General features: G+C 55.8%; 1 protein-coding gene across 4 annotated transcripts in view; it reads left to right on the forward strand.

Annotated features, from left to right (window-relative positions):
- The window catches only part of PLXNA1 (plexin A1), a 98,000-nt gene that overhangs the window by 14,160 nt on the left and 59,539 nt on the right, over positions 1-24,301 (forward strand). For all 4 annotated transcript variants that reach the window (XM_004944597.5, XM_414370.8, XM_015293366.4 and 1 more), the window contains exons 3-4: positions 1,917-2,099; positions 23,781-23,921. In XM_004944597.5, the coding sequence (XP_004944654.1) occupies positions 1,917-2,099; positions 23,781-23,921 (324 nt within the window). The remainder of the gene's footprint in view (positions 1-1,916; positions 2,100-23,780; positions 23,922-24,301) is intronic.

Here is a 24,301-nt window from a genome sequence, read left to right on the forward strand (position 1 = left end):
CTTGTGCTTCCCTAACGAGGCACTGTGCTGTTAATGAGCTAATTGTCAGTGTAATTATTTATCGAGGTGGTGTCGGCATCTCGGTGGCGGGCGGGTGCTCCTTACGGCCCTGGAGTGCAGCTGTATTTGTCGTTTCCCAGAGAGTTTGTTGAGACAAAGCAGAGAGGAGTAAACACCATAAACATTTATCCTCTTGCATATTCAGCAGCTGATGAGGTTGGGGAAGCTGCAAATTGGAGTGCAGAGAGAACAGAAATTGCATTGGCTTCCAGGGGCTGCCAGGGCTTAAATACCTTCATGGTTTGCGCTCAGGGCTGCTCAGGGCTCAGGCTGTGTTAACCCTTGTGCTGCTGCCCTGCCTGGGGTGGCGTCAGTCAGAGGTGGGTGCTGTACCTGCCATAAGTGCATGCTGCAGGTTTCCTCGGGGCTTTCTGACCAGCTCTGGGTTGGCTGATGGGCTGCAGGGATGATTGCAGCCCTGGAATGCAGAGTGCAGGCTGGAGAGCTAATCCCCCTCCCCACCTCTTCACACCAGCAGACATCCTTCACCCTCTTGTTCCTGTTTTAGGGGATTGGTGCATGTTGCATGCTTGGATGTCCCCGAGCTCCTCTAGTTTAGAGAAGGATAAAAAAAGGGATCAGGCGTGGAAAGGAGTCGATCTGTGGCCATATCCTAAACCAGGCCCCAGAACTTAGAACAACTGAGCAAGCAAGACTGCATCTCCAGACTGCTTTAGGAGGCTGAGCGTGCCCAGCTGGAGTCATTCCCATTTCTCTGCTGCTAAAAGGATGGCATGGTGCTGACTCAAGCCAGGAGCGGGACTGCTGGCCTTGGGGTTGTACATTGAGCCTGGGTGGGGTGACCACATCCATGTTTGACAGCCTGGGGAAGGTGCGGCTTTTCTGAGAGCTGATTTTGGGGTGTGGAATGGTCAGGGCCTTCAGTTCTGGGCCTGTAGTTCTCTCTGCTCAAATCTCAGTGCTGGGTGGAAGTGGTGGGGCTGTTGCTTTCAGCAGCCGGAGCTGCTTAGAGCGTGTCTGTGCATGGAGCTTGGGAGCACGGCATTTTCCCATATGTTACATGCACATGCTGCATGGATTTAAAGCCCCTTGGGGACTGGCATGCATTTGGAGGCAGTTGCTTGCCAAAAACCTCTCCCCTTTAAAATCAAAGTTACATAAGGGGCCTCTTGAAGTGGAAAATGCTGTGGCCCAAGCAGGCTGCTTGCCTCTCCAGGCACTGTGCCTCGAGGTGCCTTCCTTCCAGCCCCAGCCCCATGCACTGTGCTCACTGTGGCCACCCAGGATTTGGCCAGAGCCCCCTCTTCCTCCCTGCTGCCCTGCTTTGGTCATGGAAACAAGAGGATAGGTTTCATTCTGTGGTCTGTTTGCTGTTAGCTTTGATTTTGCCATTCACCTTAATGCCAACCAGTGCAGGAAGTGATGGAAGCTGCGTCTGCCAGGAGATGCTGGAGAAGGGTTGGCACATTGCGCTGCCAGCACTGTCCCCCCTCTGTGCATCGTACCCTTTCAGGGCACAGGTGGAGAACAGGGAAACACAGAGATGAGGAGCCGTGGGGGAGATCTCCTGTGGGTATACAGCTGGAGTGATGCAGCAAGACCACCAGCTGAGTGCTGGTGAGGAGCATCCCCATGCCCAGGTCTAGATTGGGATGGGGGCAGCTGAGCCGTGTCCTAGCCCATGTTATTCCCGGGGTTGCAGAGCTGGGATTGCAGCAGCTCCATGCCAACCAGATCAGTGGCTTACTGCAGCCTGCCAGAATGCCTGGGCTGGCTGGGACGGGAGCTGCCTCCACAGCCCCTGCTCTATCCTCCTGTGGATGGAGGTCAGCGTGAGCCCTCGTTGCTCTCTGACACTCCAGAAAGCTCATCTCTCTTTTATTCTCTTCCCACAGCCGCTGCAGATCGATGACAACTTCTGTGGTCAGGATTTTAACCAGCCGCTCGGTGGAACCGTCACGATTGAGGGGACCCCACTTTTTGTGGATAAAGAGGACGGGATGACCTCAGTGGCTGCCTATGACTACAGAGGACAAACTGTTGTGTTTGCAGGCACACGGAGCGGGAGGATCAAAAAGGTAGGAGAGCCGCTGCTGCGTCGTGAGGGGTGCTCCCATGCTGATGGGGAGATGCCTGCTTGGCTTGGCAGCCCTTTGCTGCAGGGTGGAGTGTGCCTTGGTGTGTTTGGGTAGCGTGCATCCCCATTGCTCCTCTCTGCCAAACAGATGTACCGAACCTCTGTCTTATGGGAGGGCTGTAACACAGAGAGATTGTGTCCTGGTACTGGGTCATCCTGTCCCCTTGTCTCTCATATCTGTTGATTTGCACTGTAGCTGCTGTGAGACTGGCTCTACCTGTCCAGGTCCGTATTGCTTTGCCCTTGACCTGGGAAGGGCCAGCAGAGGTGGGTGCTGGTGTCTCCGTTGCTGCTGAGGGAAACATCTAGCTGGGCTGGCAGCGCTGGTTTGTCTGAAGTGGGCAGGATGGAGCTTCTCTTCTTGGTTCTTCATGGGCTCAGAGTTGCTGTAACTGTTGTTCTCACATCTCTAATGTGATTGGAAGGGGTAGGGTCTGGGTTGGGGTTTCTGCCCCAGCTCTGGAGGAGCCCTTCACCAAGCCCTTCCCTTACTGCTGTGGTGGGGATTTCTCCAGCCTGGTTTGATATTCTCACACCTCCTCTGTCTGAGTCAGCGTGAGGTGCCCTGCCTTGCAGGGATGGGTGCATTTTTCAGGAGACGGTGGGGTGGGAGGGCTGGCTCTGTGCTCTGCCCATACTAGCATTAGTGTGCTTTAGGTTTTATGCTGTGGAGTATGTGGGAGCCAAATTGGTCTGAGATGTTCCCTTGGCAGGAGAGAGCCCTCGGGCGCTGCAGAGTGATCCAGCCTGGCGGCACCAAGCTATCTCCCAGCATGGGGGAGACCTCCTGTGCCCCACCACTGCACAAAGGCTCCTTGTTGGTGGCAATTAGCAAATGGCTGTGAGTGTATATTTCTCTGTCTGTATCTCCACAGGGCACGGATTTCCTGTTATCATAACATCGTTCCTATAATTACAGCCATACATGCCCTGTATAAACATAGCTTGTGTTAACAGCATCCTCAGCCAGGCAGAGGCATAGCAAAGGCCCTGGCACGGTCCTGGCAGGAGGCAGCAGGAGCAGGGCTTGGCTGAGGAATCCCAGCACCCATCCTAGGGCTGGCCCTGCGTTTGACCTGCTTCTCCTTATCTCCTTAGAACACGGGTCAGGAGCCAGAGTTTGGCTTCGTGGACCTGTTCTCAGTAGGCTGTGGTTTGGAACAAAGAGGTGAGTGGGGTTTGGGATGAACAGGGCGCTGGCGGTGCTCTCTGTGTGCCCCGCTGGGCTACTTCTCCTGCCTTCCCGTGGTGTCGGCGCCAGGCTGCAGGGAGCTGACGGAGGCAGCTCGTCCTCCCTTCCTGATCGATATGGGGCCTGCAGGGACCGGCGTCGCATTGCTGGCGGCTTCTCCTGCTGCCAAGCTCCCAGCGGGAGGTTTTAAATAGCCTGTGCCAGCGTAAGGGATGAGGATGGAGGGAAGGAGGGTGTGGGAGGAGGGTTCACAAAGCCATGGGGACGGCGTTACACCTTCTGTCCCTTATTTATCTAGAGAGGATGGCAGTTGCTTTTTATGTGGAAGATTTGTTTCTTCCTTCCCTCCATTTTTTCTGCTTCTTTTTGGTTTTTCCCCTGACCTTTGTGCAGTCAGAGCCGCTCTCATGTGATTGTCAAAAGTGGGTGCCAGGCCGAGTGCCAGCTGTGTGTTCACTTTGGGTGCAAGGTCAAAGCTGAGGCCAGGACTTGGAGCGGTTTCCTCTTCTGCAGAGCTTCCCTGTTTTTGCTGGTTTCTGCCCATCATGGTTGTGTCCCAGTGTTCAGTGGCCCCAGAGAGCCGGACGGGTCTGCGGGGCCTGAAGGAATGGAGCAGAAGCTCAGTGGGGCATGAAGAGGTGGAGGTCTGTCCTGTCCCAACACAAGGACTCCAGACAGGTTTTTAGCCCTGGCAGATACTGACATTGGGGTAAGGGTTGACAATTCCCTGCACGACCTCTGCCCCAGAGCATAGAAGCTCTCTGTGGACACCGAGCACCGTGCTGAGCCCTGGGGGACCAGAGCTGTCCTCGGCTGTGACCTTGGGCCGGGTGGCCCAGCCTTTTTGCTGGGCAGGCTCACAAAGCGCTGTCTCAGCAGCTACCTGATCCCGCTGCCTGGCTGTCTGCGGGGCGGCACTGAGGGGATGGCTGTGAGCACCTCCCTGGATGGTACTGATGTGCCCTCAGCCAGGGGATGGGCCGCTCATCAGGGCGCACAGCTGCTTTGTTTTTGGGTGCTGGAATGGCAGCATATGGCGTGGCAGTTTAGGGCCAGTGCTGCGGTCCCAGGCTGCGGTGAGGTTCTCCAGCCGCCTGCCCATCTCCTGGCACTGGTGGGCATCCCTCTGCTTGCAGCCCCTTGCTGTTTCCTCTGTCCCCATGGCAAGTACCTGTGTTTTGGCTTCGTGTACCCTGAGCATTTCTTTCCTCCACTCTCCTGATGGCTCTGATGCCTTTACAGGGAGGTGTCTGCTGTGTCCCTTTACATCCATAGGATTTGTTTTAGACCTTACAGTAACACAGCAATGTACAGAGAGCTGCGACGCAGTACAGACGGGCACTCTGTGCTCCCCATCCCCAAGAATGCTGCAGTGCATGCCAGTCAGACAAGGGGACACTGATGGTGCCATCTGGGCCGGGGTAAGGTCAGGGCAGAGTCACTGCTGTGTCTGGATTTTCCTTGGATGGCAGCTCCCATGGCCAGCATTTGTCCAGGCTGTTGCATGCAGACAGAGCCTTCCTTTGTCCCCTGAAAAAGCCACGCAAGCCTGGCTTCCCTGCAGCGGCTGTGAGGCTGCAGGGCAGCACCTGCCACCACCGCAGCTGGAGCCTGCCCTGCCCTTTGCCTCCAGACACCCCTGTTCTACGTCCCTCTGTCCCTGGGCTGGCTGAAACCATCCCTTTAAACGGGGAACTGGCTTTCCAGGGCAGCACTAAGCATGGGGTTGTGTCATTGGTTGTCTGGGCTGCAATTGAAGCAATCTGGAGTCTGGGATGTGGGGGGAAAAGTGATGTGAGCACCGTCAGAATCAAGGAATGTTTGCAGAACTGGGAGTGAGTTGCTGCAGGGTGGCAACAGGAGGGGGTTGGGCTGGGGCAGAGGGGCACTGGGGAGGATGAAGGCACTGGACAGCCTTGATGCTGAGTGAGCTGCAGCCCTGCAGCTGCCCACTCTGTGCTCATGTCCCACCAGGCGAGCGGGCACGTGGTTATCTTTGGATGGTGCTGAGTTATGTGGAGAGGCCAGGCTTGGAAAGCCCTCAGCCCTCGTGCTCACTGCCCTCCGCCAGCAGTCATGGGGTTGTGTTGTTTGGGGAATTTCTGTTGCTGCCAGTATGAGTAACATGGGGATGACTCTGGCCGTGCTGTTCATGTTGGATGTGAGCCACTTCCTCTCCACGCTGAAGCTCGTTCTGTGGGACCCGTCCTTGTGCCCTGTGGTGTGCCGGATGGGGAAGTGACACAGGGACGTGAACCTGGAGCACACTGCGTGGGGACTTCTAGAGGAAATCTGAGCAAGGGAAGCAAAGCTTGCTTCCCAGCATCTGCCTCGTGCCTGGAAATCACCAGCCTTTGCCACTATTGCGGCTTTGCTTGTGGTGCTCTGGTTGTGCTTCCGCAGAAGGTCTGAAGGTGAGCACAGCCGTGTGAGCTCTGCATCAGGCTGAGTGCCCCTTGCTGCCAGCTGAGCGGTCGTTTTCGGAGGATCTCTTTGTCTGGCTGCCCTGGTTGCTGCTGTAATCTCTTTAGCTCCTTCCCTGTCCTGAAAGCAGATGGCCTTGGGTGCTAACGCATCGGGGCGCATCCCTGCTGGGAATTTGCTCCCCCTGCAGCTCGTGCTCTCTGTACTGTGTTTATCCTCTCCCACGGACAGCACAGCTGAACTGGCCCCGTGTCTGGTTTCTTTGGCTTCTCCGCTTAAACAATAATAACAAAAAAATAAAACAAATAAACTCTTTGTGCTAAGTGGGTCACCCCTATCGGTGCACAAACACACGATGCTCACTCCTCCTGGGCAGGACCTGGGGACCTCGCAGCTCCTGCTTGGGGAGGAGTGCTGGCAGCCCATGTTCATCGTGGCTATTTGGTGAGCACAGTGAGGCCGGGGCTGAGCAGCTGCAGGGCAGGGCGTGAGGAGCAGCAGGAGGAATCTACAGGCTGGGACTTTGCAGGAATTTCCCCATCATTTGCTGACTCTGGGCTGGGAAATCATGCTTTTGCTCCCTCGCTGCCTGGGGCAGCACTGGTGCTTTGTCCCCTTCTGATTTTGCTTCTAAAGAATGATTTATTTTTCTTTTTTCCCTCTAAGTGTTTTAAAAGCAAAATCTCTCTCCATTGTGAAAGCCCCTCTGCTTTCTTCCTCTCCCCCCTTCCTCCAGCTGTGCTGCAAGTCAATAATTATCCCCTTTGGGTTGGCAGGGAGCATAGGGCATCTGCTAGTCATGTGCTGGGTATTTTGGCGGCTGGCTGCTTTGCTGGCTGCAGAATTAGTGCTGGGGGCTGCCGAGGAGGGGAGATGTGGGTCTGGAGGGAGCAGGAATGTCTCCTGTGTTGGGGCAGTACCCAACTGCTCACCCTGTCCTTGGCAGCTGAGGCTGGCTGCCTGCTCTGGGGAGTGTCTGGTGACCTTGAGTTATGTCTTTTGTACTTGTGTAGATCTCCATTGGGTGCCAAGTAAGGGCAAGGTCTCCCAACAGCTGCACCCTGGTGTGGACAGGTCTAGGCTGATGGCTGAGTCAGATCATTGGGCACCTTGTGAGTTGAAGCTGGGCTGCTGGTTTCCAAATGAATGCTCTGCTTCTTGCTCTTGGGGCAGCCAAAGCAGGGGAGAGCTGCTCCTGGCTTCCGAGAATCCTTCTGTGTGGCTGGAGACCTTGCTCCTGACTTGGGGAAGGCTTTGCATGGGGCTTGTGTCCTCCTCCCAGCAATGCCCTGGGCTATCTGTCACAGATACAGAAACAAAACTCACTACATGTGGTTCTCCAATCCACAAATCACCCTGTGGAGGTCAGGGTCCTCGTGAGGTGGCAAGGAGAAAGCACGAGGCTCCCTGCCTGGTGTTTGTCCCCATCCCTGCCGGCCACGCGGCTCCTTTCACATCGCCTCTGCTTAGCACTAAGGCAGCTTAAGCAGCTCGTGGCTTTAAAGGGGCCCATTGTGTCCGCGCGTGTGAAATCCAGCTCCCGGAGAGGGCTCAGCTCCCCTCGTGACCCCCGTGTCCCCATCCTGCAGGGAGCTGGCCCCTTGCCCTGCTGCCATGCTGTCCGCCTTCTGCAGGGGCAGCCTTTGTGTCTGCTGTGTCATGCGGCTCCCTTTGGAGGTGCCACGCTTGATGCTACCTGAGGTGGGTGTTGGGGGTCCCTTTGCAGCAGCCCACCCCCTGCGCCATACCTCTGCAGTGCATTTGGGGTGCAGCGAGGCTGAGCCCCTCCGTGTATTCCTGCTGCTTCAGTGAGCGCGGCGGAGCTGGGAGAGCAGCTGGCCGCACCGCACAAGGGCCTTTTGTTCCTGCCGCCTCTGCCCTCTCCCGCTCCGTCCCCATCCCATCCCTTGGGGACCCCCTTCCCTGCCATGCCTGCAGCTCCTTAGGGCTTCTGCAGCAGCCCCGACCCCGTCGGGTTGATGGGCGCTGGGGAGCGCGCGCCTGCCTTCCTCCCCAGTCAATAGCGATAATTTTATTGGCATGACAAGGTAGCCAACGGTTGCCAAAGTGCATCCATCAAATACCTCACGGCTGCTCCCGGCCCCTCGAGAGCTCTCACCAGAGCTGAGTGCCGCCTGTTTTAATCGAGGTGGAGGCGGCAGCACTGCCTGGGTACGCATGGGGTGCGGGGAGGGGGCGCGGAGCTAAGGAGGAAGGGGCCCCGCTGGTCTGCGACGGGCTTTGTTGAGCTCCGCTCCGCACAGGATGTCTCATTGTTGGAGGAAACAATTAGAAATTCATCGTGAACTGCCGGCCTCTGGGACCTGCCGGGGCAGCAGCTGCTGGCTCCGTCCTCGGGTGACTTTGGGGAAGGATGGGGCTGAGCCCCCGCTGCCCTCCTGCCTCTTGCGGGATGCTCTGGGGTGCGTGCCCCATGCACAGAGGATCTGCGTTTGGGGGGGGGGGGAGGAGTTCCTTCCCCCGACCCCGATGGCTCTGTGACTCAAGCCATAACTCTTTGTTCCCCCCCCCCCCCCCCCCCCCCATCTGCTCTGCAGTCAGCACAAAGCCGGCAGGTGAAGAGATGGAGAGAGGAGCTGGGCGCACTGCCAGGCGGGGCCGTAGCCCAGCTCAGACCTTCCCTGCAGAAAGCGCTGACTTTGTGCGGCTCCACGCAGCCCCATCCGTCAGCCAGACACGGAGCGTCGTGCTGGGCACGGGCACCCTCGTGCAAGGTGACTTTGGAAGGTGGGAGCTGGAGGAGGCCCTGGGGTGTGACCGTGTCCAGCATTTCTGGGCCTTTCTGCATTTCCCTCTGCTGGGACCAGGCTTGGGGGACCCAGGCATGCTCCAAGCTTGGTGGTTGCCTTCCTTTCCTGTGGACTTGGTTTAGATGATGCCAACCATCTTCCTGTTTCTCTCTGCCCGCCTCGGGTTCCCCAGCGGGGCTGTGGCTGTGGTCGCCTACTGGGGACCTCAGCGATGGCCCCTTGGGGACGTGGCAGGGTGAAAAGCCATCCCATTGAGATGGAAATGAGCTGGGAGGCCCCCGTGCTGTCAAGGCTCTCCTGTTGAAACCATTGTGCCTATTCACGGGCTTGAACACTGACTAATTTTAGCTTTTCGCACGGAATAATGGCCCCGGCCTCCCACCAAAGGCAGCAGAGAAAAGGGAGGGCACGGGGAGCCCCGAAGGCAGCAATTTGTGTGCTGGTATCCAGCCTGCAGCCCCAGCTAATGGTGCCTGAGGAATTTGTGTAGGAAACCTGTCAGGAGTAGAGATGTGAGGACAAGGGACCTGGACCCCATCCGCCCCTTGGTGACCTCTGGAGCCCGTCATCCATCCCCGTGTTTTGATATCTGTGGGGTCGTTCAGTGTCACTGGGCACGGTGCTTGGCTGTGGGCAGCTCAGGGTGAGCCACTGCTCTGCCTCTGCTGTGCCTTGCCCTTGGTAATTATGGGCTGTGCTGCTCTAAAATAGCAGGGAGAAGATTCTAATGGGGGTGATAGGGGAGGTAGGGCAGCGGAAAGGTGCCCTGCGAGATCAGTGCTCGAGGTGAGATGGAAAAACACGTGGTTGGGTGGTGGACTCCATTGGTCAAAGAACAGAGCGGTGCCAGGATTTGGATGTGCCACCTGCATCAGGATGCGTCTCCCACCCCTGGGAGGTGCTAATCCTGGCTTAGGGCAGCACTTAGCGTTGGACCTGAAGGTGCTTTGCGCCGAAACGGTTTGCTTGCTTTAATCCCCTGATTGGAAGTGGCTGCGGGGCAGCCTGGAGTGGAAAAGCCCCACAGTCCATGCACGGACTGCAGATAGCACCTCTTCTTCCCTCTTCCTAGCAGTACGAAAATGCCCCACACCCTCGGTCTTTGTGTGCACTCAGAAGTGCTGCCATCACGGAGCATCCCCGTGGCAGCGAGAGCAATTGTCTGCATGGGAAGCAATAGCAGGAAAGTTTTATTTAATGGACGCTTAGTTCTTTTAATGCAATTTAGCAGCTGGATATAAAGAAGAGAGCCAGCGCCACGTGACGCGCTGCCTCTCCGTAGATGGAGAATAGACCGTGGGGAGAACCCTACGGTGCAAAGCTGGATGAGATGGGAGCACTTTGGTTTTGCTGCTCTCGGTGCTCCAGAGGGCAGCGTCAGCTGGGGGAGCATCGTGCCCCGGGGCTGTCCCCGTAACAGCAGCAGAAACAATGCCAGGCTGACAAAGCTGTGCGCTCTTTATTAGCTGCAACCCGTAATGATGTATGTTGGATTGCTCTCCTACGTTGATAAAATTACCAGACCTTGAACAAAGGGAGAGAAAAGTCTCTCTGACCTTGAAGGTGGTGGTTCACTTGTCTTCATTTCATTCCCCTCGGCTGGGGATATGGGTCAGTTTTGGGTGCTATTTATAGTGCACTTGGCTCGATGGTTTTCTTTACAAAGCGAAAGGTTGTCACCTTTGTTTCTGATACTGCGGAGAGGAGCTGCTCAGGGGAAAAGGAAGCATAAATGAGATTGTTTTCCGAGCGATCCCCTTCGTGGCAAAGCTTTGCAAACTGGTGAGACCAAACAGCCTTCTTCCCTTCTCCCATCCCATAAGAAGAGGGGCTGCATTTCCCACCTCCGCTGGAGCCGCCTGTGCGCAGGGGTGGCATCACCTGCTCGTGCCTGCGTCCCCCTTCTCCAGCCTCGTTTGTAATTGACAGACTCATTGAAACAACAAATGTTGCCGTAATTTAATTTTCAGACAAACAATAGTCCGGGGACAATGTTAAATTCATGAAACTGGCTTAATGTGATGAAATTTAATGAAGCAATTTGCGTGCTATCCTGGGCGCCGGCGCTGTGCAGGGCCGTGGCTGTGCGCGCCTTCCCCTGCTCGTCCATCCCCTGGCAGCTCCAGGTGCCCTTGGGGATGAGCTCCACGTGGGACATCGGGGATTGCACTGTGTCCCTCCAGGTGGGCCCTCTTTGGGCTGTGAGCCGGGGGAAGAGTGGGTCCCTTGATGCAGGGGGGGGAGGTTTGCCTGAGGCTGAACTTGCTCTTGGGGTGCAGCATTCCTCAACTTTGGGGTGCCAGACTGCAGCCTCAGGTGCTCAAGCAGGGATTTTTGCCACATCTGTGTTCTGTAGGCACCCTGACACCAGCACTGCTCACACTTCTGCTGCGTTCTGAGAGAGGTTTCCCTGCTGTTTCCTTCCCCTTGGTGACTGACACAACCCCGTGGATCTTAATTACGTTCTGGCATCTGCAGAGCAAATGCTTGCAGAGCTACTGGCTCTCTTGGCTTTACCTCTGCTTGTGTTTTTGGAGACAACCCCATGTCCTGCATCTTGGGGGCTGTGACTCCAGCAAGTCGTCTTCTGGGTCAGCACCTGGCTTCTCTTTGGCTCAGCTCATAGTGGACTGGTAGCCATGAGTGAAATGCAACTGGAAAACGTCATGGAGAAAGGGTAGTGCAGTTTCTGTGTGTGTATATGCATGTTTATATATGTAAATGTGTATATATTTATATATGTTTTTCTATAAAAGCTCCCATAATAGGCCTGTGTCCTAGCCAGGGTGATTGTGTCTGTAATTAGCTGTGGAAAGCGCTGTCTTAGCATGACTTGTACATACACAGAGCCCTTTGGAAAGGCTGCACAGCCCCAGCGTGGCATGGTGACCTCTGTCCCTCACATCAGAGCATCCCTTCCTGCTCCGCTCTCCGCATCCCAGCAGTGAGGTGCAATAAGCAAACTGCTTCAAAAAAATACCCATCCAGCAAAGGTGCACCTCGTACATGGCCTGTGCCTGCTATGGTGCTGTGGGGGTGATTTCCACCCAGCTCCAGAGAGGGGAACTTCCCAAATTGAATTCTCTGTTTATTTCCCCAGGGCTTCTCCACGTTACTCTCCCTCTCTTTCTGGTATGTTATGAGCCTCGGGGGATCTGTTTTAATGCTCAATGTTTAAAATTAAAGATGTGTTTCTCTTCTTGCAGGTGAGATAAACACTCCACATCTTAGCTCAGGGTTTTCTTCTCCTCTTAAGTCTGCACGGGAGAACTTGGGGGGCTGGAAGGCACAGCCTGGGGGCTTCCTTGGTACCCTCCTCGCACCCCCATGCATAGCCAAACCCTGCTGCTCGGAGCCTCAGTTCCCTTTCTCCCTCCAGCCTTGTCCTTTTGAACCTCTCTGCCTGACAGCTGCTCGTGCAAGCTGTTGAAACAAGAGCTCTGCTTCACTTTGGAAATGGAAGCGATTAAGAAGCCTGCAACCAGCACCAGCCCTCCCCGACACCGTATCCGCCCAGGTGCCTTTTGGGGGCTGTCTGCTGGGGAGCAGCAGTGCTTGCCTTTGCCTTGTACTTGTCCCACATGCTGCAGGGCTGTGAGCAGAGGTGGTTTGGAGGGCTGCACGTGGGCAGTGAGCTCCCACCATTGCCTCGCAAATCCCCACTCGCCGGACAAAGCTATGGAGGCTGTGTTGTTTCTGCCTTTGCCTCCCTAATTCTGTTTGTGCTTGTGAGCAGAGAGAAGCAGAGCAAGAAGAGAAAGCATGATTTTTTTTTTAGTGGTTCGCGTATTTCTGGAGCTGTGTTTCATCAGGACAGCCATAGTTGTGCAGAGGCAATTAATTGGAGGAAAAGTTGACGGCGATAAATGTCAGGAATGTTTCGAGGATGGTTTGGATGAAATACATTTTTTAAAGCCTCCCAACGAAAACAAAAACCTTGGCCTATTTTGAACCTTGCCAAAGAGAAACAACTTGAAAATGTCGCTTTTTGTGTGTGTGAGCTGTTTAAGTGCCTTTTTCCCCTGCTCGTTAAACAAAAGCATGTGTTCTCCTGGCGCGGCTCCCCGGGGGCAGGAGTGCAGCGCAGGGGCTGCAGGGGGATGGATGCAGTGGGGTGGATGCAATGGGATGGCTGCAGGAGTGCTGCAGGTCCCCGTGTTTGGCTCTATCTCTCAGAGCAGGGCCGGGGTCAGCTTGCTGCTCCGTCTGCACCACGGCTTTCTCCTCCTTGCTGTCTACAGATGGTGATGCCCTCAGCCAGAAGGAGGAGCGCGGCTTAAATGCATGCCGAGTGCTTTGATATCCTCAGGCAGAAGGTGATAAAGAAAAGAATTAATGCTTAAAAGCGATGCTGGTGCCCCGTGGCTGCGGCTCAGGGTGCGTGGGCTGTTGGAGCCCTGCTGTGCCCTGGGCTTGCAGCAGGGGCAGTAGCAAGAGGGGGCTTGGCGTGGAGCATGTGACAGTTCTGGGAGGAGAGAGCGGTCTTAGGTCTCCCGGGGAGGATTTCTGTCTGTGTGCATGGCCTGAAACTTGCCTGTGATGTTTTGTTGTGTCAATCCGTGTTCACCCTGAGGAAGCCAAACCCTCTTGTTTTCTGCCTCCCAGGCGCTGCGGTACCTCCAGCCCCAGCTGCAGAGTTTGGTGCTGGTGTGTTTTTCATAAAGGCTCTTAATCACACACAGGATGTTTCTGTTTATCCAAGAAATAAAATCACACAAACAACCCACCCCCAATTTGGCTTTCGCCGAGCATCAGCTGCTTGACCCGAGGCTGAGCTGGAGAAATCCTCGCCAGCCTCCTGCAGCCCGACCGGAGCTCAGCGCTGTGCTCTGGACACGTGCCTGGCACCGGGACCAGCGTTGGGCCATAGGGTTGACACTGGGCATTGAGATTGGTGTTGGACCACGGTGGCATCTTGTAGGATCTTGGAGCAGAGAGGCTCAGGGAGCAGGGGGGACCAACCTTGAGTTTTTGGGGGCCTGGCACCGGGTTGAGCAGCCGTTCCGGCTCTGCTAACAACAGCACGATTGTTTTTGGCTTAGCTGGCTCCCAGTGAGGGCTGGAGGTGAGCTGGAGCTGTGGGTTCATTACTGGGATTGCGTGTCCCTGCCTGTAGGGTCACCGATGTGTTACCCCAGGGCGTCTGTCCCCCAGCTGGAAGGAATGAGGACCTGCCACCAGCACTGGCACTGTGTCATTGGCTTTTGCTTTGGGCCCCATCTTTTGGGGTTTAAGTGGAAAGAGAGAGCAGGAATGTGTCAGGACGGAGTGGAATAAGAACCTGACTTTCCTCATGCCTGTTGCACGCATTGGTCCCCTCGCTGTCATTTCCGTGGCAAAGCAGCAGGCCCATGACCCAACAAGCCCAACCTGTGCCCTGCTCCTTTGTGTTTGGAGGAGCACAGTCCTCAGAAATTATTAGAATAATTTACCAAGCTATTAATGAGGGCGAGAGAAGTGCTGGAGGAGCAGGAGAAGGGTCGGGGAGGGGGTGTGGGGAAGCAGGGCTGTGTTTTGGCAGGAGCGGGTCACATTGGCAACCTGCTTCCTTTGCCTTAGATGTGTTATGAAGTTTTTGAGGTTGCTTGAAAAGTGTCTGGGGAGCGGTGGCGAGCCAAGCGGGCCGCGGGCCAACTCTCAGCTAAACATGTTGTTGTGTAAAATTGTAGTCAATTAATTTAAGACCTGCCAATTTCAACTGCAAAGCGCTAGGAGGTTCTGTCAAGTTTTCAATGGGATAAAAAGAGGAGAAGGGGGGATTAGTTTTCAGCGCTTGGAAGGGCAAACAGCGATCCTCCGTGCAGCACTGCAGAGTGCCTCCTTCTCTCTCTCTCTGCTCATTTGGGTTTTGGTAAACTCGGTGCCACCGATGTTAAAGGCCCTGCAGGAGCATCGCCTTGCTGGCGTGTCCCCTGCTCGCCGGTGGCATGTCCTGGAGTGGGGACTTTGCCTGGTCCTGCTCTGCTCTTGTTTTCCATCTCTGAAACACCGCAGCTGCTGTGCACGTGGATGTGTGCATCCATCAACCTGTTGCCTCCTCCCTGCGCTTTTGCCCTGGCCCCAGGGCACCGTCTCTTGCTTTGTCACTTGCCACCAAAGGGTGCAGAACCACTGCTCAAGTGATTGTTCTGCCCTCAGATGTGCTCCCACCCCTGGTGTTGGGGTGTCCGTGTGGGATGGAGCAGCTCAGCATCCCATGGCGCTGCACGCTTGTGTTTCTTGGAGTGACTTGGAGCTGTGCGTCCCTGGCTCTGGGCTCTACCACGTGTCACTGTGTCGTGTCACTGTGCTATGTCGTCACTGCCTCGCACTCATTTCCCCCAAAGACATTAAGGGTAATTTCCTCCAACCTCACTTGTTAATATTTCACTGGGCCACGGAGCAGCCTGCACAGCCCTCGCTTCAAAGCAGGGCAGCTCCCAGCACCTTTGTCTTTAGCTCTTGGTTTTGCCAGCTCTTGCTATGACTTGTCCCATGGTTTAAAATGATGTAAAACCACCCAGTGGCAGAGAAAGCTGGGTGAGTCCGTGGGGCTGATGGTCAGGGCTGGGGCACGTGCCATGCACCAGCTCTGCCTGCAGCACTCGCCCAGCCGGGCACGGTGGTTTGAACCTGTAGGCAAAGTACACTCTTTGGGAATGACTTTTTGGGTTCTTTTCATTCCTGATCCGGACTCCACAAATCAGAGCTTCTGAAAGGGCTGGGGTTGGCCCTCCAGGAGCAATAACAGAAGAATTACTGCATTGCATGGGCGTCTTTATGTGTTTTTTAAACCATGCCTCCTAATTATAAATAATGGCTGTGATATGAGATATGATTATGATGAATGGTGATTCTGTATTCTGTCTGCATTAGCGGCTTTAACCTTGCCGGGGTAATTATGTCTCATTTCAAATTCTGATACTATTTATTTGAGGTAGGGGACTGGGAATTTAATTTCTACTGCTTTGTCTTTTAGTATTATTATTATTTGAAAAAGATACCTTTGCAAAATTGTTTTTTAATAATTCCCTCCAGTGGCAGCACGAGCTCGTTAATATTTGAGGGGACTGCACGGAGCTCCTGGGAGAGGCAGGTGGGGTATGGGAACCAGGGGCTGATCGGGAGCCCGTGGGAAGGAGGTGCCCGGAGATGGGGTTCAGTGAGGACAGCACATTGGTGCCCCTGGTGCCACATCCCTGCAGAATGGTTCCCCTTGCAGCCCCTGCAGCTCCACGCCTCCTGGCTGGGGGTGCGGCCGGGGGTCCCCGCTTGGTCTTGGGGTTCCCATAAGGTCTCCGGGCTGAGCCGGCCGCTGCCCGTCTCGTGCCGCCTCTGACAGCACATTTAATTAAAAATCAAATCAAAGCTTGCGCACGTGATTCTTAATCAGTTTGAAGTCTCTGCGAGAATAAAGTAATTATACCACTCGTTTGGTTACAGTAATTAAAACTTTAATTAACATCATTTCCCACCCCTTGGCCTCTCTCTACAGTGCAGATCCACAGGCGGGTGCACCCTTGGGCTGCTGATCTCAGGAGAAAGCGCGCTGTGAATCTGGGGATCGCTCGTCCCGTCTCCGTCCCTGCTCTCTCTAAACCCCAGGTGAGCCCTTGCTGGGCCACCCCTCCTCCACAGATGCTGGGCCAGCGAGGGCTGTGGGTGCTCAGAGCCCTGCCTTTGGGTGCTGGGCTGCGAGTGGCCACACCGCCGTCACACGAGTGGCAGTCTCTGCTTGAGATCCCCTGGCAGCCGTCGTGGCTCCGGGGAGGTGAGATGGTGGCAGGTGTTCCTGAAAGCTGTTCTGAGAATTTCACTCTGAATGCAGCAGGTGCTCCTCCAGACTTGTGGACAGGGAGGCACGCTCGCACAGAGCAGCCCTAGCTGCATGCCAAGGGCTCAGAGAGGTGCACAGGCCACGCTGTGGGTGCTGGTGCTGCTTGCTGTTGTCCTGCTTCATGCTGAGCCCAAAGGAGAGTGAACAGAGAGGGGAGCTTTGCAGCCACGGCAGTGCTGCAGAGAGAGAGTGCCTGCGCATTGTAAAGCCTGAGCTCTTAAATATCTGCAGCAGTGTCCTTAGGGAAGGCAATCTCTGTATTTAAATCTTCTCAATCTCTCCTTCGAAATTGCTGCTATCCATGGGCTGAAGAGCTTCATTTCCATCGTGTTTGTGAATGGAGAGTGCGCTGCAGTGCTTGTGTTGCTGCTGGGCTTGCTGCGGCCCTGCGTCTCTTTGTAGAATCATAGAACCGTCTGATCTGAAAGGAACCCTTAAAGACCATCTGTCCAACCCCTCTGCAATGAACAGGGGCACCTGCAGCTCCATCAGGTGCTCAGAGCCTGTACAGCCTGACCTTGGGTGTCCACCGCATGGCTGAGAGCTGTGCAGAGGGGCACAGTCAGCGGGGATGTGGCACACGCTGGGCTGGGTCGAGGGCCAGAGATGGCTGTGCAACAAGGTTAGTAGGCACAGTGGTGATGGGTCAGTGATTGGACTTGGTGATCTTAGTGGTCTTTTCCAGCTTTAACCATTCTGTGACTCTGTGTTTCAAAGCCGTGAAATGCAGAAGGAATGTCAGCGTGGAGAGCTCTGCAAACATGCCGAGAGCTTGGGGTGGGGAGGGCAAGGTGTGGTTGGAAGCAAAATATTTGCACACGCTTGGCACGCAGCCCGGGCTCAGCCGGGTGTGAGCAGTGGGGACAGCAGGAGGTTCCCCCCAGCCTTGGAGCTGTGTCTGTGTCCGGGAGCTGGAGGAGCCCGGGGGGAGCAACCTGCAGTTTCCATCTCAGCCCGTCGATAGCTGACATGTTGATTTAAAAATGAAAAAAAATAGGAAGCGTGTCTGTAACTTTCCCACTGCCTGATACGATGGATTGCTTTCCCATGAAGCACATTAAACAGTATATAATTTGTCACTGAATTCACGAGGCATTCTGCATGTCCAGTTCTGCTGCCTGCGTGAGACATTAATATTAAATGCTGTCAGTGTGCCGTGCGTTTTTTTTTCACGCCTTGATCTTTATTTTTATTTTATTGCTTATCAGCTTCCCCTGACCCATCAGGTGTGATTTGCCCATTGGGTTAAAACAGCAGGGCAGCAGTGAGGAGAGGAGCGATGCTGGTGTCAAACAGGCGAGGCGGGGTGCACCCAGGGCTGCCCTCCTCCCTGCTGGGTGAGGATGGGTTTTGTTTGTGTTGATGCACATGGGCAGCAGTGTGTTACTGCAGCACCAGGATGTGGGGCTGTGCGGTGTGGGAGCGATGGCTGTTGGAGCCGTTCGCTGTTCCCAACTCCACGTGGGCTTTTCCTGCCTTCTTCTGGCCCTTCCTTGTCCTCGGGCAGCTCCTCTCTGCTGCATCGTTGTTGCAGGGTGCAGGAAGGAAGCAGCTATTTTCCTGGGGCCGATGTGGGGGGAAGGAGAAGGAGGATCAGCTGATCTCCAGTGTGCTGCAGCTCTGGGAGCCTCCCGTGTACTTTCTCCCCATGCAGCTCCAGGCAGAGCCCTGCTGCCCCCTCCCTGGGTTTTGGGCTCCCCAACAGCTGGCTGGGGAAGGGTGCATCCCCTGCGTCCCCCTCGCTCAGTGTTCTGGTGCTGGGATGTGGAGGATGCATGCTTAGTCATTGGCATTGTGTTGCCTTGCTCAGGTTGCATAGGGAGAAGAGCTGTGTTGCCTTTTGGATCTGGGCACTGGAGCAAGTAGGAAAATAAGCAGTGTTTTGGGTGTGCAGTGGGCTGGCCGGGAGTGTTGCAGGAGAGATTCTTGGGCTGACACCCGTGGGCCAGAAAGCCAGGCTGCTGCTGGTGGTCTCCTTGCTGCTGAGGAGGTGGAAATAAAAGTGCTGAGCCCATACTGGAAAGCCACCAGGGATGGCCATGGCGGTGGGGGGATCCACCTTCCTCCCAGGGCAGCCCCGGGGCAGCGGCTGCGCATCGCTGTGCGCCGGGCCCATCCCCTCACTGAGTCAGCCCTGAGCGATGCTGATTGGGAAATAATTGCAATAATAATAGAGATATTTTGCTCCCGAGGAACGAGACGATACAAACTGGGCGCTGAGCCAGGAGAGTTTTGAAGGGCAAAGCTGAGAAATCAATGGCTCGAGACTGCCGGAGCAGCTGGTGGGGTGGGGGGGAGTGATGCCCGTGCCTCGGTGGGTCCCAGAGCAAGTGTGGGGCTCCTGGGGGGGCTTGGGGCTCTCACCCCGCTCTGTGGTCTCCCTGTGTCCCTCTTTCACTGACATTTGACTCTATCTCAATTCCTTACTGGTGGCTGCAGCCCCAGCACCACGTCCTTCTCTCCAGCGGTTCAATTTTCCTTCAAAATGATGCAAAACGTCTTAGTGAGAGCTTTTTGCTTCCAACAGAGCTGGTTGAGCTGTGGGCTGGGCTGTGCTTCTCCATCCCTTCTGCTGATGGGGCAATTCTGACTGATGCAGCTGCTCCCAGCCCTGTGCTCCCCAGAGCACCCTGCTCCAGACAGCCGCCTGCTTGCCCTTGAAGCTGAATGGGTAACTACTGTTGTAATCCCTCTTTCCCTTAGGCACTCTGCTTTGCATTCATGCTTTTCCTGCTCTTGGCATGGAGCTGGTTGGACCGTGGTGTTGTGTGAGGGACCACATGGCTTTGGGAAGCTTTGCAGGCAGCCTGCACCCCTCCCAGCCATGTCCTGTGGCAAAACCTCTGATCATACCCCATCGCCTGCCCTCAGCCCATGTGGCTGAGCTCTGGGTGCCACCATAGGGACGTGTGACATGGTGACATGCACTCCGAAGGCAGTGTCACAGCTATCAGTGCAGGTCAGCCTGGGATTTGTCGCTGTTATGGGCGTTGATTTAGATTAAGTATCTTCTTGTTTTTTTGCTTTATTATACTGATATAATTAAAGTTCCAGTATTCTCTGGCTCACGGCAATGCAAGGCCTGCGACGCGAGCCTTGCTCGTATTAATCTTTATAAATGGGTTGCACTGAATGGCAGCTCAGCTCACCCTTTGCCCTCAGTGCGTTATGAGTGTGGAAGCAGCATCCTGGCCCTGTGCTGCCGGCCGACATCTCCCCGAGCTCTGCGTGCCCCCAGAATGCTGTGTCAGACCCCCAGAAATACTCAGCTGCAGTGCGGTGGCCGGGGGGGGGTCATGGGCACATTCCTGTGTGGGGCAGCTGCTGCCTGCCCAGCCTGGATTGCTGGCATTTTTGCTGCTGGGATGTGGCAGGAATGTATCTTCAAATCCCCCTTCCCGCTGCCCGTGTCCTTGCAGTTCAGTCCTTTCAGTCCTCTTTGCCACTGCTGCCTAGCAGTGCTGAGCCATCCCAGCGGTGATCTGCTCGGTGCTCATCCTCACCCCGCTGGATGCAGAGCTTTGGTGACCTGGAACGCGGCGTTCAGCCCCATATCCTCACCTCGGGGGGACGCATCCCGTCCCCGAGCACTTGTCCCTGCTGTTGCCCCCAGCCACCACCCCCTGCCCAAAAGCACTGTCCCCATTGACTGCGCCCCCCCTGAGGACAGCTGATGCTGCGGCCTCACAGCTGCTGCTGGTCCTGCATTTTCGAGGTGGCTGAGCAGGGATGGAGGGGGGAGAGGAGTGTTCCCCCCAGAGCAGCTGATGCAGGAACCTCATATTAGAAACTAGAGAAGGGCGTGCGGGTGGCAGCTGCTGTGCTGCTGCTCCCTGGGGCTGCGGGTGGGGGAAGAAGGCATGTGGGGGTGCTGGGGCCCCGGCTGCCTCGGGGTGAGCCCAGGCCACGTGCACAGGGCTGGACACAGGATCCTCTGCTTCCTGCCCTGAGCCTGGGCTGCGTGGTGTTGGGTGACGCTCCCCAGCAGCTGTCACCTCTGCCCCAGGTTGGCTGGGGCTGAGCAGGTCCTGTCTGGCCTTGGGGAGATGTTTTGCATGGCACTGAGTTTCCTGCAGCATGGGGACCCTTGGGGCCCCCCCTGTATGTTGTCGCCCTCCACTCACAGCCTTGGGCTCTGCAGAGCTGTGGCACAGGGCTGTCCCTGCGGGTTTACCGCTCTCCACGTCCCCGGTGAGCACTGGGGAGGGAGTGGGGGAGGCTTTGAAACGCGCTCCTGTAAATAAGCCCTCCTTTCTCTTTGCTTGTCAGCGCTGCGCGAGCCCCGTGGAACTGGAAAGGGTCCCCGTGAAAAGGCTGCGGAGTGTGTTTGAGGCAGATAAGTCCCTGCCTTTGAAGTGTGGCAGGCGGGCGAAAGCGCCCTCCTCTCGTCGCTCCTGCCAGCCGCTGAGCATTAATCACAGCCGCGCGCAGATAAGAGCACAAAGCGTCGCCGAGCACTTCTGGTGCCAAGAGGAGGGGGCAGCCGGCAGCGGGCAGGGGGTGGGAGAGCCAGGTGTCCCCCTGCAGGGATGTGGGTGACTCCGGCTCCTCTCTTGGTCACTGTCTCTGTGCCGCGGTGCCGTGCAGCTGTGCTGCGCAGTCTGCCCGGGCTGCTGCCGCTGCTTGTTAAATCCAAAGGCAGCCCTGGTATGTTGGCAGCCGCTTTCCTCACCGGCTGTGCTCGCTGCCTCCCCACCCGCTGTGCCTGTGCCGGGGCTGAGCTGTACAGCGCCGTGCCGGGCTGCCCGTGGCTGCTGTTGGGTCGTCTCATCTCTGCCTGCGAGGGGTAACGGCCTCTAGCTGACCCAGGAGAGGTTCAGGTTGCGTATCAGGAAAAATACCTTCTCAGAAGAAGTGGTGATGCACTGCCCAAGAGAGGTGGAGTCATTAAATCCCTGGAGGTGTTCCAGAACCGCGGAGATGTGGCACTGAGGGACGTGGTTATGGGCATGGTGGGGGTGGGTTGGCGTTGGACTTGGTCATCTTAGAGGTCTTTTCCAACCTGAATGATTCTATGGTCTTACCACCTGCCTTGTCAAGCTGTGGGGCCGGGTAGCTTCTCAACCCCGAGCTGTGCACGTTGCCATTGCAGGTTCCTTGGAGTCACCTAGGTCAAGGCATGAGACACGTGGGCTGGGAGGAAGATGGTGTAGTTTTTAGGTGGTCCTGTGTGGAACCAGGATTTGACTCAGAGATCCTTATTGGTCCCTTCCAACTGGGGATACTCTATGAAGAGGAGTGCCTGGGAGCAGGTGAGAAAGCAAAGGGTATCTAAGCAAAATAAGTTTTGCCTCTGATGAGTGTTTTTTCCTACCCACAGCTGAATTTCCAGCTGTGTGCACAAACCAACAGCTTAATTCCTGTGGTGTCTTCCACTCGTGGGTGCTTTTCTCCATCCATCCATCCATCATCAGTGTCCCTGCCTGAAGCCCACACCAGGGCATGAGCTGGGGGGTATGGCAATGGTTGGGATGGTGCCAACTTGCAGAAGCATCCCAATGCCTCAATGGGGCTGGGGAGAGGCAGTAACATCCTCCATTTCATTGCAGCCCCACGGCTCCTTCCAGCCCCATAGGAAGCAAAGCTCGAGCCTGAAGCAGCCAACTCTGCTGCACAGAGACAGGCGGAGCGAGGGCAGGAATCCAGAGCGAGAAATTAGTGCGAGTAATTATTAGTATTGAGTAATTATATCAGCGTCAGGATGAGGAGAAAGGTTAATAGATTTTTTTTTTCTTTTTTTTTTTTGGTAAATGTCTTTTCCCCTGGGTGGAAGGGAAGCAGGGTGGGCAGGAAGGCACGTGCTTCCGAGGGGGCTGCTCTGATTAAAGCACATCCTCTCCCCCTGCCCCAGCCACCGCCGGCCCCGCGGGTGGGCACGGGCTGGCAGCAGCCCCATGCCGGTAAGTGATGCTGCTCATCCCATCCGCCAGCTTTGGGAAACTGCCTTCCTATGGCCTAAGCGGCCCATCCAGGCCTTCAAACCTCATTTTCCTGCCCCCCAGACCTGCGATTAGAATATCCTTAGCAGTGGGAGCGGTGCGCACCGCAGACCCCACCGGAGCACTCCGTGTGCCGCTGGCTCTGCTGCAGCCCTCTTTGCTTACAGTGATTATTTTTAGGTCCTTCCTGGAGCCTCAAATTAATTGGAAGTGCTTCACGTCTGTTGGTTTTTTTTTGCTTTTTTTTTTTTTTTGATACATCTCTTTCTCTTTCCCAGCACTGCGCAGTGCAGTAATGTAATGGGGAAATTACCCCGCTAGTTAAAAATTACTGCCAGCGCGACATCCACCCGTAGATCTATTTTAGAACCAGGGTAAAACTGTATCGATTCCTCTGCACCGCAACTACGGCCCATAAAAGGGCTGGAAAGGTGCGTTTGTCACGTTGCCATAGCGAGGGATGGATGCTGCTGCTGGGATCAGTACAGAACCCTCCTCTGGGGGTACCCAGGGTGATGCTGGGTGCTTTGTGTGGGGTGTGCCCTGTACAGGTGCTGGGGGTTTGAGCTCTGATGTTGGAGTAGGGTGAATGTGGTCCTGAAGCTGGGCATGAGGATACCCCCAGGAGGGTGGGTGGAGGCTTTGGGATGTGCTTTGGGCGTCTCTTGGGTTCCTGGCACGTGGTGGTATATGGCACAGTGGTGATGGGGAGCGTGGTGTGGGCGGGTCTGGCAAAGCATGCTGAAGGACAGGTAACCTGTTCTGGGTTGTTGTGGAGGGAATGTCTCTCAGTAATGGGAGAATGGGTGTAGAGGTGTGCAGCAGGGGAGGGAAGCAAAGAAGGGGCGTTATTGGCTGTGCCATGGTCTCCAGCAAGCTGTATCTGCCCCAGTAAGGCCAGTCCTGAGGTCTCTCCATGCACTGCTGCTCCCCGGCTGCTCAGGGGTCTCTTTTTTAATTAAATACATTTGTTTTGTAAAATGGCCTAAAAATAATCCGGGACTGGTGCATGCAGGAGGCTGGCGGTGAATCAAAGGCGCCGCTCTAATTAAACGGGCCCCGGTTTGTTTGTGAGCCGCATACATTTCCATGCTAATCAGCTGTACACCAGGATCCGGCTTTCCCAGCTCCTGATTGGGAACGTTGCAAATGGGGGGGGATTGGGGACACAAGGCAGTGCTTGGGGTGAGGTGTGGTTTTTTTGGGGGATGGGGAGGGCCTCTATCAGCCCATCTGCATGGGTTGGTGTTAGCAGGCTGTGCGTCTTGCTTGTGGCTCGTGTGTGTTCCTGCTGCTGCTGGGGGAGTGCTGAGATGTTGGTAGGGCCTGGGCTGCTTTGCCATGCTGCGACGGCCGTGGCTTGTCCCCTCCAGCTGAGGGATGGGGAGGGGACAGTATCCCAATAATGGGGCACTTTCCCCACCCAGGCAGAGGTGAAGGGTGCATGGATTCTGTGCTCACCCCTTGCTTTCTCCTGCAGATCCTGGTGGACTTGCCGGCTGACAGGAAGCACCAAGTGCTGCAGTATGAGAACGTGGTGGCCCACGAGGGCAGCTCCATCCTGCGGGACCTGGTGCTGAGCCCTGACCGCCAGCACCTGTATGCCATGACAGAGAAGCAGGTAAGAGGCATGGGCTGCAGCCCCCAAAGCCACGCCATTGCTACATGCTGTGTCACTTGTCTTCCCTCCCCCCTCTTTGTTCCCAGCTGACGAGCTGTGCTGGTAGCATCCCCCAGATGTACTGTTGTCTTTTCCATGACTGCCTTTGCCCTGATGTCCAGTCTGCACTTTCTCTCTTCATCCTTTGATGTCTCACTGGGGACAACCCCTGCCAGAAAGTCACTTGCCTGCTGATCCTAATGGCTGGGAAGGGCAGATGAGATGCTCTCCAGGCTCTGGCCCCAGCTGCCAACAGAGTCGCCCAGCCACCTCTGTCCCGCCTCAGTCATACCACCTGGGAACACTCAGCTCCTCCCTACTCCCCCTTGTACAAAAACACC

The sequence above is a fragment of the Gallus gallus genome, chromosome 12, assembly GCF_016699485.2.
Source record: "Gallus gallus isolate bGalGal1 chromosome 12, bGalGal1.mat.broiler.GRCg7b, whole genome shotgun sequence".
NCBI lineage: Eukaryota > Metazoa > Chordata > Aves > Galliformes > Phasianidae > Gallus > Gallus gallus.